At 38.4% G+C, this 12,567-nt stretch overlaps 1 protein-coding gene and 1 long non-coding RNA gene across 2 annotated transcripts; one reads left to right on the top strand and one right to left on the bottom strand.

Moving 5' to 3' along the window:
* Positions 1–449: 449 nt before the first annotated feature.
* LOC143111448 (uncharacterized) lies at positions 450–4,698 on the top strand. Its single transcript, XR_012984530.1, has 5 exons — positions 450–581; positions 1,458–1,566; positions 1,816–1,861; positions 2,055–2,137; positions 3,453–4,698. It is a non-coding gene; the product is annotated as an uncharacterized LOC143111448 (long non-coding RNA).
* Positions 4,699–4,991: 293 nt separating this feature from the next.
* derl2 (derlin 2) lies at positions 4,992–12,344 on the bottom strand. Its single transcript, XM_076273687.1, has 7 exons — positions 12,223–12,344; positions 11,089–11,154; positions 10,924–10,997; positions 10,642–10,735; positions 9,875–10,070; positions 8,653–8,743; positions 4,992–5,829 (listed from the first exon to the last, which is right to left on the bottom strand). The coding sequence occupies exons 1-7, from the start codon at positions 12,313–12,315 to the stop codon at positions 5,724–5,726; spliced, it is 720 nt and encodes a 239-aa protein (XP_076129802.1). The 5' UTR covers positions 12,316–12,344; the 3' UTR covers positions 4,992–5,723.
* Positions 12,345–12,567: the final 223 nt, after the last annotated feature.

Raw genomic sequence — 12,567 nt, 5'->3', positions numbered from 1 at the left:
ACAAATATCGTGCATTTCAGAGCTCACTTGCAAATATGCTTGCCTGTATTGGTTGACATTTTTCTAAATGAGGCCTATATGAGAAATGTGAATGTCTCTAAATCTTAATTCAAATTGCCTATTTTGCCAAAAAATTGCAGGGGCATCTAATTCAAATAAACATATTGAAAATGTATGTATCTGTCAAGTGTCTGTCTGGTCTAGTAGGCCTAAACAAAAAGTAGGCTATAGATTATTCAAATACTGAATCAGCTATGTAAATTCTAAATCAACTCAATCAAATTCATTATTATCTCTATGTAGTAGGCTGTGTGTGTATGTGTGTGTTTGTGAGTGTGCGTGTGACAGAGAAACAGAGAGAGAGAGACAGAGACAGAGACCCACCCACTACCACACAACATTGCTTATAAGACTTAACTTCCCTTTACATGGTTACAGTGTTGCCATCAAATAGTATCATCACACTTAGGAGGAACCTACACGGAATATCCTTATTTATTTTCTATTTGTATCAAGGACTTCATCTTGAAAGCTTCCAGTGGGATATCAATGTGTGGGGCTCTCCAGAGCACAGTAAAAAAGTAAGATTATATTCAAATTTATTATTTTAAGTACAAATATTTTGTGGGGAATTGTAAAATATTAACTTTTAGTTTTACACTTTGAGAAATCTATCTGAAATCTTTCACAAACTGAAAAGTAAATGTCAAATGTCTTAATCAGGGTTATTGAAATGGTTAACTTTATTTATCATATGCCTATGGACTACAAATATCTTGAAGATAACAGTGAACAATCAGTTTGGGATATGTCAATCCTATTTTGAAACATAATTATGGGAAATTTGAGCTTTATCTAATTCCATAACAGATGACTGGCAAAGTATTTTTCCGTGCCCCAAACAAAATAGTCACGCTCAGAATGGTCAGAGGAAAAAGAGTGCAAGAGGAAGTAATTTAGATATGTCAGAGTCTATTAAAAACTCTGTGAAACCATGAGGATATGTCTGCTCACTGATAAACTGGGAGACACTTTAAGAAAGTTGTGAACTGTGTCTGCTTGTATGTTGTTTTCTGTGTAACCGCTGACACTTTTAATGCTCACGGGTCCAAAAGTTTGAGAATGCCTCCTGTGATGTTTCTACATCTCAATTAGATTGTAGGACTGCACTGTAAAAAAGGATTAACTTGGATTAACAAGCTAACTTGACTAGAGTATCTTTAACATGCTTGACTTTTGTTTAAAATATATCCTGTCACAGCATGATTTTTCTTTGTAAAACCTCATTTCTTAACAGTGCAAGGCTTTTTTGAAAGAGGAAGTACCTTCACCACAGTCCATCTAACTGTCAGTTGAGCTAATGAATCTAGGCATGATGACCAGAGTGATGACTTAACATTTCTTTTCTTTTTCTCTTTGCATCATTCATTTTGCATCTTCTGGGTGATACGAAACAGATGGAACCTTTACGTCTCTTCTGGTTGTGGATTGTTGTCGGAATGATCTTGTCCTCTCTGGTCATAGTACTTGTATTCATCATTATTAACAAGTGTATAAGCTGGAAAGGTATTTATGTTCAGACATGTTGGAATCCATGTAGCGTTTGTAACCTCTTTCCAGAAGTAGAGTTCTTACCTCTCAGCCATCTCAGTTAACAGTGAATGTTTTTGTATCACAAAAGCTCCTAAAAGGCGCACATAATATGTTTTGACCAATAAGTAAACTGTAATCTTGTTTAGTCAATAAGAATGTCATATATTGATGTCTTATTTTTCCCAAATTATACATTTTCTTATTTTCCCTTATTTGGCATAGCTGGAAATCAACCAAGCTCAACCCCTCAAACAGACTTCTATGCAGAGTAAGTTGTCTTAACTTAAAAATAAAACAGAATTAATTGATTTCTACATTACACACTACATTTTTTCCATCACTACATTTTTTGCAAGTTTAGGCTGGATACAGAACATAATACATTATTTTTTTACTTCTATCATCTGCATTATGTCTTGAAAATTAATCAGTTAAAGAAAATTAAACCCTCTGCAATATAGTAGTCGACCATACCACACCAGAGATATTGAGAGTGATGTTCCTCCTTTACCACCCAGAGACATGTTTGACTCCTCAGATTCTGGTAAGTAAAAACATTCATGAGGTACAAACTTGTCTTTCAAATTAAAGACCTGCAAAGGCTGAAAAATCAACTGTGCATTTGCAATGTGATCAAGCATGAAGGGCAAGCTAATCTCAAGTAGGTGCCCATAAAGCAATTTTAATGTGTTGATTTTAGTGTTAGGGGTTGCTATTTCCTGCAGTGAAATTGCATGCGTATTCTATAGTAGCCTTTACTGAACATATTATGGCATTGTCATTGATACTGGATAATCTGTGATATTTAAAACAAGAGTTACGTATTGGATGTATTGTGGTACATTTCAAGCATAACAAAGCATAGTCTATAATCTGAGGGAGCACACTCAATTCACAGTCCTCTCAGGGCCCTATTTTGATGTTTAGAAACGCAGCGCAAAGCTTATTCTTTATCACGACGCAAAGTTTATTCCTATCTTACACTTGAATTTTTCACCATGCGCTTTTCTTTTATTAAACAATGTGCCCAGGGGTGTGGCAATTAATGACCTGAGGTGTGGTCTGGCGCATTATCTAAAAATCACTATCTTACACCATCTAAAAAGCATTTATGCCACTGACCAAGAAAAACCTGGTCTATATAGTGAAACCATATGTAGCACAGCTGAAGACACAATGACACGAGACATCAGCAGCAACTCCTCTGCAGGATAAATGTCCTTAGGTTTTTTATTCAGTCATTCGAACATTATTGGGGTAAGTGTGCAGTGATTTCAATAGTGAAAGTAATTAACTGTGTAACCATTTTGTAGTTGACTATGACACCACTGTGAAGTTAGTTTCACTTTGCCTATGAGTTAAAATAATAGACAAGTGCAGCATGGTTTAGTGGAATACAAGTTCCATAAGGTCTTGTGTGCAAACAGATTTCTTTCAAAAGCGCCTATAACTATCAAAATACCAATGCGCTGTTTGAAGTTGCACTGCTTGCTTAAAGGCAATGACAGATGTAATTTTTATTGGTTTAAAAGAAGGTTACGCCCAAAACACACCCATGACTGATTAAGAAACACACCTTTTTGCACCAAGCGCCCGACGTTTGATGGCAAAACCACCCCGAATGTGGACTGTACTAACCCCTACATGTATTTAAGCTATTCGCCAGTGACCATGCGTTTTAGATCGCCAAAATAGGGCCCTATAGCCTAGAAATCTAGACGCGCCCCTCGCCAGGCTAAGGGCCCTCAGTATCTTTGAATGTTAATCCAATGGCATGCTTCATATGGAATCTCAGCACTATAAGGATTTGCACAAGACTCTGTAAAAAAAACACACTTCTGTTGTCCTGATTTTGCCAGTGAATCAGTACGAGCCGGTCGACCTCCCAGAGTATCTGAAAGTGGTTGAAGATGAGGGACCACAGACGAAGTATGACCAACCAGACATACCCAAAAGTAAAGAAGCACTGGAGGACCAAGACGCCTCCACTGAGGAATACGACGATGTCATGCCACCTCCAGGATACGATAGCGATTACGATGATGTAGGTTAGCTGTCCACCAGAACACAGATGGGCGATCAGACCTCGGACAAAGAGCAGCCACTTTTTCAGCGTTTTAAAATGCTTACTGACTGACTTTTCTTTTGTTGCCAAAATGCAGTTGTTGAGTTTACTTTTCACCTCACTGAGATAATGAATAATTTATTGTTTTAAAACTAATTTGATCTTCGGCAAACATTACGTTGCACCTTTCATGTTGCTCTCACTGCTGCAAGTACAAACTTTTTTCCCTAAACACCGCACAAAAAAAACATCCACACAAACTGCACAAAGCTGGAAAATTATAACTATGATGTTATTCCATTATTGTGCAATGAATGTGAAAATGATAGCCTTGGAGAGCAAAATACTGCCTTCAACTGCATCACATTCCATTACTTTTCCCTGAGCTAAATGGAGGTCAACATGGAGGACAGCAGGTGGGAGATAGTGGAATATTGTATGTGCTCCATATTTAGGCAACATTGCAATGCAAGCACAACCTGGCACAACACTTCAAATTATCGATAAAGAACAAAGATACTGTGTGTGTGCGTGTTTCAGGGTGTTTCTAAAGTGTAAGCTTTTTAGTACAGCTATTAATGTTAGCAGTCAAGATTTGCAATGTGAATGAGGCTATAACACACACTAAATATTATATTAATATGCATTGTTCAGGGCATGGATTTATTAAAGGCCAACCCCCATGCAAAAAATGGAGCCGTCTTTCCACTAAAAAAGGCCATAAGCTGAGGTATTATTTGATTTATGCAGTGTTTGGGGCTTTGCAGAAATTCTCCAGTTGGAAATAGATGCCCAATAAACTGTTTGTGTTGGAAGCACAAAACTACATAATTTCTAACAGCTTGTAAATCCATTGAGAAATCATATTTCTCTCTGCTTGAGTTGTGGACAGAGGGGTGAGGGTTCTGAAATGATGCTTGCCAGCTACAACAAACTCAAATCAAGCCGATGTGCTTTTATTACACTTTAAAGCCAGAAATGATTTGAGTACTGCTGGGAAGGGGGAAAACGGGCAGCATGGCCTAACTTTAGGCATTTTCTTTCATTATTTTCAATTTCTTGTAAAATAAAAATATATGTGAAAAATGTGCGCCGTTTATGTAGGCTACCTTGCCTGAAAATTAATGAGTACTTTTACAAGTAATAGTTTGCAAAAGATTATGCCATCACATTATGTAAATGCATTTTTAGGTTTTTTTTTTGTACACACAACATTGTGGACACCTTTCTTACTTTACTACCTAAGGCACTGTGGAATACAATTATTGAAGGTTAACAGGTTATGATGAACAACATCCTATCAAGAGAGACAATAGCTGAAAAACACATCAAATAAAGTAAAACATTTGGCATACACCCTTTACTTGTTATATCAACTCCTTCACTTCAACAAAGGCAATTGAAATCAGTCAGAAACCCAGGCATCATCACACTTCCCCAAAGCAGATAAAAAACGCAAGGGCTCATCACACGTCTGCAACTACAGCAAGCACATCCAAAAACAAACAGCAACAGAAGGTATTATATCCAAAATGATTTCTGCACTGCACTCTCCAAGTCTCAGTGATGAGTGAAAAAGTGTGATCTTGTAAAAGAACATTTAAAAAAAGGTAAGAGAGGATGCAGGGCTAAATGCACACTTTATACACATTTATTTTTTGTTTTGTTTTTTAAGTAAAATGACAATATTCTGATATGAACTTATCCAGATTTTTCCTTTTGCAGTTGAATGGCAACTGACTGTTGCACATCGAGACAAACCAAAACAAGAAAAAACCTGTAGCCAACGCAGGATTACTTTAAAAAGCAACATCCTGCTCCTGCTTTGAGTCAGTCAGGCTCAGAAAGTTTCGGGGAAAAGGAGGTTGCAGACGCCGACAAACCAAGAGTCTCTCCCCTGACCTCAGTGAGTTTCTGTTCATTGTACAGTACATGAGAAACGATTTGGGGGAGGGGGGGGGGGGGGGGGGGGAGAACACATTTTTGTTTCTGATCTCCCACTGCACTCAGCATCAATGTCCAGAGGCAAAAAAAGGAGAAAAAATAGTGGCAAAAGGAGCTCAAGCTAGCCTCCAAGACGTTGGCCTTCACCCCAAGCAAAACCTCCAGGCCTCTCCTCTGGAAGTGGGTTGTAGTTGGCGTCCTCCTCTGGAGTGTCGAATAGCATCTTGCTGTAGAAGAAATAGAGATCATCAGCAATAAACACAATCACTGATTTCATGTGGTTAAAAGGCCACTTCTTATTTTTGCTCAAAAGTGAGCTCCTAACCAGACTCAAACATTCAGCCTCTGATGCACAGCTGAGCAACTGTACATGTATTACTGAACAGACATACACTCAGTTTCAGTTCTGCATGGCCTTGAGTTTAATATTAAATATTAGAGCCTGACCAATATGGCCAAAAGGTGATCATTCATCTATATTTCCAGTATTGTCTTTCCAGCTTAATTACATTGCATTTGTGAAACATAAACAAGAGTGCAAGAGCGGCAGAGCAGCAAAATGAAAGCATTGCCCAATATCAATAAGCCGATGAGCAGAAATTGGGGGGTGTCCTCATTTTGGGCAAGTTGTCCTCACTGTTAGGGTGTTTTCACATACTGTAGTCCTTTTTAGTTCAAAAGCACTTTTGCGCACCTCTTCTTTGGGACCGGTGCGTCGGAAAAGGTACAGGTCACCTGTAATGCTTATTAAAGAAGTCCTGTACACGGTCCTTTACGCATGCAAATACTTTATTTCACACAACTTTTCGGTCACACAGAGCTTCCTCAGGTGAACATATTCCTTTTTAAAAGAACCAGTCCACTAAAAGGGGACCAGAAAGTGGACCAAAACAAAAGGGACTTTTGTTCATTTTGCATTCACATTGTGAGTTCATTTGAAAGTCTCGGATCTCTTTCTAGTGCACTTCAGCTCTGATAGGTCTCAGTTTTCTTCTGGGGGTCTCAGACCTTACGGCTTTGGATTATGGGCTATGGGTTAGTTATGTATTTTCATCATCATTCATTATCAGGTTTAAATAATTATCGTAACCCATGATTGGTGTGGTGGTTTGTTTCATGAATATATATATATAATATATAAAAATATATTTTCCGAATGAATTCTGATCTGAAGTTACTGCAAAGAACCGTTAGTCAACATGTCAGCCAATCACACTTTCTAATTCAGTGGTATGTCCACCCCACTTGGTTACTGTTGTTATGTCCAACTACCTGTTAGCTCACGTCCAAAATGACAAGTGAACAGCAGCCTGAACTGCACCGTGCAGAGCGGTACAAAATATGACCGCCGCCCACTAGTCCTGCACATTCTAAAAATAAATCACGCTTTGTCAATTTGTCTCCATCTCCTACTTTTGTGTATGTAACTGAGTGTGTGCATAGTCTGCTTTTGTGTGTGTGTGTGTGTGTGGTGTTTGTTTTTATGTGTGTGTGCGTGTGGGTGTGTTTATGTGTGCCTGCATGCGTATGCGTGTGTGTGTGTCTACAGGCCGATTGGTGTACAGTCACTAAATGTACACATATAATGCTAAGGGTGTCACGATTTCGATTTTATATCGAAATCGTTCGAAATTACATCTCAATCTCGAACTTCGAATTTAAAAGTAGAATCGACGATGCAGCCACACCCCCAATGTCACATCCAGCATGTATGCCAAGAAGCACAAACGCACGTGCTGAACTGCAGCATCAACACTCCTCTAATTTTAGGCTGCAGCCAGTTAAAATATACACATCAACCTACCAAAATCAAAGCCCCTCTTGGTACTTTGAAATCACCGGTGTGGAAGTACTCGTTCATTCACGTCAATTAAAACTAACTTACCCTACTCAACTTAGCAAGTGAAAAGATGATCTAGTTACAGTCCAAAGTTACTTTAAGGCTTAAAATGCACATTGATAAGTATCCATGAACACTAACCTTGGGTCTCTTCGAAGTGTGCTGAAACGATCAAATTATAATTCTGTGTTGTTTCATTTCACTATGATCACGTCTCTGTTTTAGCCTAATGTTGGTTCTGTTTACATTACAACCTCGCGGTTGGAACGGTTTCAAAATAAAAAGCGGTTTCAAAATAAAAGCCCCCCGAAACAGAAAAGGAAAAGGCCAAAAAGAGTAAATAACATATAAGGAATGCATTAATAGTAATGTTGAAAAAAAGATCGAAAATCGAATCGAATCGTGACTTTAAAATCGAAAATTGAATCGAATCGAGGATTTGGAGAATCGTGACACCCCTATATAATGCGGGTGAATTTGTGTACTGGCAGAAAGTATGTTGCAAAAAAGCAAAAACGAGGTTTTGTAATCAACAGGTATCTTTCACTGACATGTTCAAAACTTGAATCAGGGATGGAGATTAAATATTTTCTCCACCTGCCACTGTTGGTATGAGTTCTGAAGCATCCTATAATCCAACTATCTAACTTGATCTAACTATACTGTACATCATCAGATTTAAATATTTACAGGTATCAAGGCTATATTTAAAATTTAGCAGTTATTTTCTATTTGGCTATGAAAGCATGCACTGAACAATTTAAGCACAGCTCAGCTTTAAGAAACTTAAATATATGCATGCTTAGCATTTTGTGAAAATACATTGAAAATATTTTGTTATTTAGGTGATATTTTTAACATATTTTTGTATTTGGCCTTTTATGAAATCATGTATTACAAAAGCCCAAAGTTGGAGACCATATAGACATTTGCTTCAATTTCAAAACCGAACAGCTAATTGTTTAGAGACTCTGAAAAGGAGCAAGGTTGTAAGGGTGTTCACACATGGTTCCCTTCCTGGTACACATGTTGCCTCTACTTTCCCTTTTAAATACCAATAATGGCCATCAACTGGTCTTTTCAATTAATTTCTGAACGGAAGCGCTTGAGTCAAGTGGAAAAAATAGGTGTCCCTTCTATTCTCTAGCTGGGTCGTAATTGCAACACAGTTCAAGCCTGAGAGACCTGATGCTAAAGAAGCAACACTTACAGAATGGTGGGGGTCTTCAACCATCTGCTGCCACCTGGTTGATTGGGGAATATATCCTCAAGGAAAAAATAGACATGTCCCACAGCAATACCTACATGGGTAGAGAGAACAGAGATTCATCATATGCTCAAACAGAAAAATACCCATCGGCAATTTCCCTATAGTGATCAGTGATCATGTAATGTCACTTGCACTCTGTGAAAGCACAACCGCCAGTCATCTTGAAATAGTTTTTTCATTGACTAAGTGAAGTGCATCAAATCCTCGCGAAACCTATCATTATTCAGGACATATACATAAATGTTACGTTTCAGGCGATTCAGACAAGCCTGCAGCCTATACAATATATTTTTTTACCAAAATCAGAGAAAGGTAAATTGTTCACAAGCTAAAGTGTTGAATTTACGTTGTTTTCTACCAATAATGTAAATAAAAAAATCTGAAAATTAAGACAAAATAGAAACTTAATTAATCCTGTCTAAAAGTATACTAAGCCCTTCTTTGTGACCAGTTCAAGGTATGTGCTGTAATAATCATGCTTTGTAATTGCCATCTTTTTTTCACAGCAGATGCCTTGAATCTGTTGATGATTATGTCATATTTGTAAGTCTCCAACAGTCCATTTGTTTCCACAAAACTTGCCATAACCCATCATTAAAGGGTTTTTAAATTTTTCTTCCGGACCCCTGTTATTTAGCTGGGTTAACAATTTTCTACCGCTAACAGCACCGCTGCTAGAAACATTTGTAGGGTAAACTCTTGATGTGATGCATAATGTGCACATGCAATATTCTTGTGCAGGAAACACTTCATGTGATGCACAATAGGGGTGTGCCGGTATACAAAGTGTGTACCTCGGTTTTGAAGTCCCGTTTCAGTCATTTTCAAGACAGTGAGTCTGTAGGTACTGCTAAACTAAAAAACAATATTGCTGACGCGCAATGGGAATAGTATTTTGGAAAGGTGTAAGATGTTTTTGACGTCAATTGACTAAACTGCCATATGGTCCACCACAATATGTTCGTGTGGGAATTTGAAACATGGTCCGCAAGCAAAAAGCCTACTGATTACTGTTAAAGACTATATTTGGTACACATCTGTATTGAACCTGAACCTGTACCTAAACGATTCGGTACGAATACGCCTACCTTTACACCTAATTCATAATGACTAATGTGCACGTGCTGGGTAAAGAGGTGGCCTGATTTGCTCTTTTTATTACCTAAGAGATCCACAATGATGGAGTTTCCAAGCAGCAGAGAGAAGCCCATTAGCACCCATGGCAGGAAGGGGGCCTGGAAGTTTAGCAGACCAAAGAAGTTCATGCGCACGTTGGGGTTGCGCCTGCTCCACACGTACACCAACATGATGGTGAACGCCTGGCCTAGGAACACCAAACTCACAAATGTGCCAAATATCTGTTCGGAAATTAAGTTCGATAAACAAAATGGAAAACCATGTATATCTGTAATTTTACAAAACTGTATCCACAAGACTTGTCTGTTCACATGCAAGAATGGCAGTAAAGATTAGGTAAAGAAGTAAGTAGAATGCTATTGGACAACAATTAGGGCTGCACGATTTGGGGAAAATACCTAATTACGATTTTTCCCTGACAGATATTTGATTGGTAAGCACACCAAGTGCACAAGAAGCACAATACCCCCAACCAACAGTGAAGTTCACCAAAATTAACTGTACACAATTATTTGTAGCTTTTCCGATTAGGTAATTGTGTTGGTTCATTTTGCGATTGCAATAATTGTGCAGCCCTATCCCCAATGGGGCAATTTGTTTAGCAAATTTTAAGCATGTAATTGGCAATATTTAAGCAACTGTAAAATAAATATCCAATGATATTTAACAACATTATGCCACAGACTGTAATTACAAATTCCATCTTCAGTTATGCTATTGTAACAAGAGTACATAACAAAGTAACAATGCTAAAATGAGTCAAATGATTATCCCATTGTGACAAAAGGATACAGTCATGAGAAGGCCGCCAAAGAGGAACATGAAGACAAAATCAGCTGTTCTGCCTCTGAACGAACCCTCCTCCAGCATACGACAATATCGGTATCTGCAACACTTGAGTTAAAGACATACTGAGCATAACAATGAAATATTATGGGATGCCCCTGCAACAGAGCCCGATTTTAGCCCCAAAAATGGATATATGGAATATCACAAATCAAAGGCATTTCATGCATTCTGATAGACAAAAATCATATGCTTAGTAGCTGAAGTGCATCTGCCGACAAAGGATACAAGAATATCATGTTGAATAAGAAGTTGAAACCAACTGGACCAAAAAACAGGAAGTTGGTTATAAGTCGCCATACCTGTGAAATAAGAGAAAATAAATACTTACTGTCTAGTCTGTGAATATCTTAATTCTAATCACAAACATTGAACTGCAAAGGGAGCACTTACTTGATAATTCCTTAAAATCAAATCAGGATTGAAATAGAGTTGGAAAGGTGTGATGAGTTCTAGTTGCTGGTATAGAATAGAAGCAAAAACATGAGGTGAGTACAATCAGCTCAGAATTACACCGTTATACCAAACACTCCTATCATCGGTTAGGTTCACACTAGCTACAGCAAGATATTCATAATTCAGACATCAGTGGGCAGGGCTGTACAGTGCTACATATATGTAAAACATGCTACAAAACAACTGTACTATATATGTGCTATGTATTTATCATCTTAGCACCGGTGACACCTTCTTTAAACCTTTTTCAAGAGTGTACCATTCAACTTAAGTGTTTGTAAGTGCATGCCGTTGCTACAGATTTTGTGGATTGTGGTACAAAAATATCAACCTCTATAGCATCAGTGCGATGAGCAAAAAAAGCTAACGTACAGCCCTGGTGGGACCTGAATAATGGGTCTGAATAATGAAAATAGGCCTGCAGTTAACAGTATGACTATTTTACATGTAGCCTACCTCCTAGAGAAGATAGCAATGCCCTTAAACTAAACCAATACACCGGGAATCAGGTATGTTTACCCTGTGACTATCTGATCGCTATCTAGCTAGGTACGTACAACTTCACAATCAAGACATCACGTTAACGTTACTTCCCATAACATGGTCAAATGTTGCTGAACACATAGCCATACGTAAGATACGACAGAGTGAGGCACAACGTTAGCTAACGTTAACTAGCCTTGTGTGTGCACAAGGCTAACGTTAGCTAACGTTAACTAGCGCTGTGTGTGCACAAGTGGTGTGTGCTGAAAGAGTCAACAAAACCTACGCTATGCTAGCTGCACATCTATCGCTCGCTAATATCATGTCCGGTAAAGTCAGCTCGCAGAAACACAAAACGTTGTATATCGCTAATTGCTTCTCACAATGGGTCATTTCTCTTTGACAACTAGTTGGATAGATAAACACAACAACCTATTTTAAACATTTAGATAACTGTGTATCGTTAGCGTTCGGCTAGGCTAATGAGTTACAGCTAAACAGGGGAAGAGGACTGCATTCATGGACCTTTCACAGTAACAACTCAGACACTTTGCTATTATAAATACTTTTATAAAATATATTACTTACCACAGCAGCTGTTGTAAGTACACAGGCAGTGGTGTATGCCCTGGTTACCACAGGAATCTGTAAATATTCCTGCTGGAATGTCTGGTAAGCCATCTTCTTTGGACCACCACACAGGTGCTTCCGGCATTTTCTTGACACGTCATAACATTCAGTGGAAAGGGGAGGGGCATTTCATATTTGTGACCTCTCATTCGTGTACTATTTGATGAGTCTGTTTTGTTATTGGAGTACAAACATGTCAGTCACTTGTAGGACGGCCACATATGTCAGTTTTCCATTGGTTTTCGCACTTATACGTGTCTAGTGGGACGCTGCACACGACTGACATGTTTGTATGGGCTTGTT

The sequence above is a fragment of the Alosa pseudoharengus genome, unplaced genomic scaffold, assembly GCF_046254945.1.
Source record: "Alosa pseudoharengus isolate Yale_2024_CS ecotype anadromous, Long Island Sound unplaced genomic scaffold, YU_APseudo_1.1 YU_APseudo_1.1_scf_8, whole genome shotgun sequence".
Taxonomy (NCBI): domain Eukaryota; kingdom Metazoa; phylum Chordata; class Actinopteri; order Clupeiformes; family Clupeidae; genus Alosa; species Alosa pseudoharengus.
Note: the sequence above shows the minus strand (reverse complement) of the source record. Positions and strands in the feature narration are given on the sequence as shown.

What these genes read in the sequence shown, in the direction of transcription:
- derl2 (XM_076273687.1), bottom strand. Translation starts at nt 12,315, where the DNA reads ATGGCTTACCAGACATTCCAGCAGGAATATTTACAGATTCCTGTGGTA. An exon ending in TACTTACAACAGCTGCTGTG is followed by an intron (nt 11,155 to 12,222) that starts GTAAGTAATATA and finishes ATTCTATACCAG; the next exon opens with CAACTAGAACTCATCACACC. An exon ending in TTGAAGACCCCCACCATTCT is followed by an intron (nt 5,830 to 8,652) that starts GTAAGTGTTGCT and finishes TTTCTTCTACAG; the next exon opens with CAAGATGCTATTCGACACTC.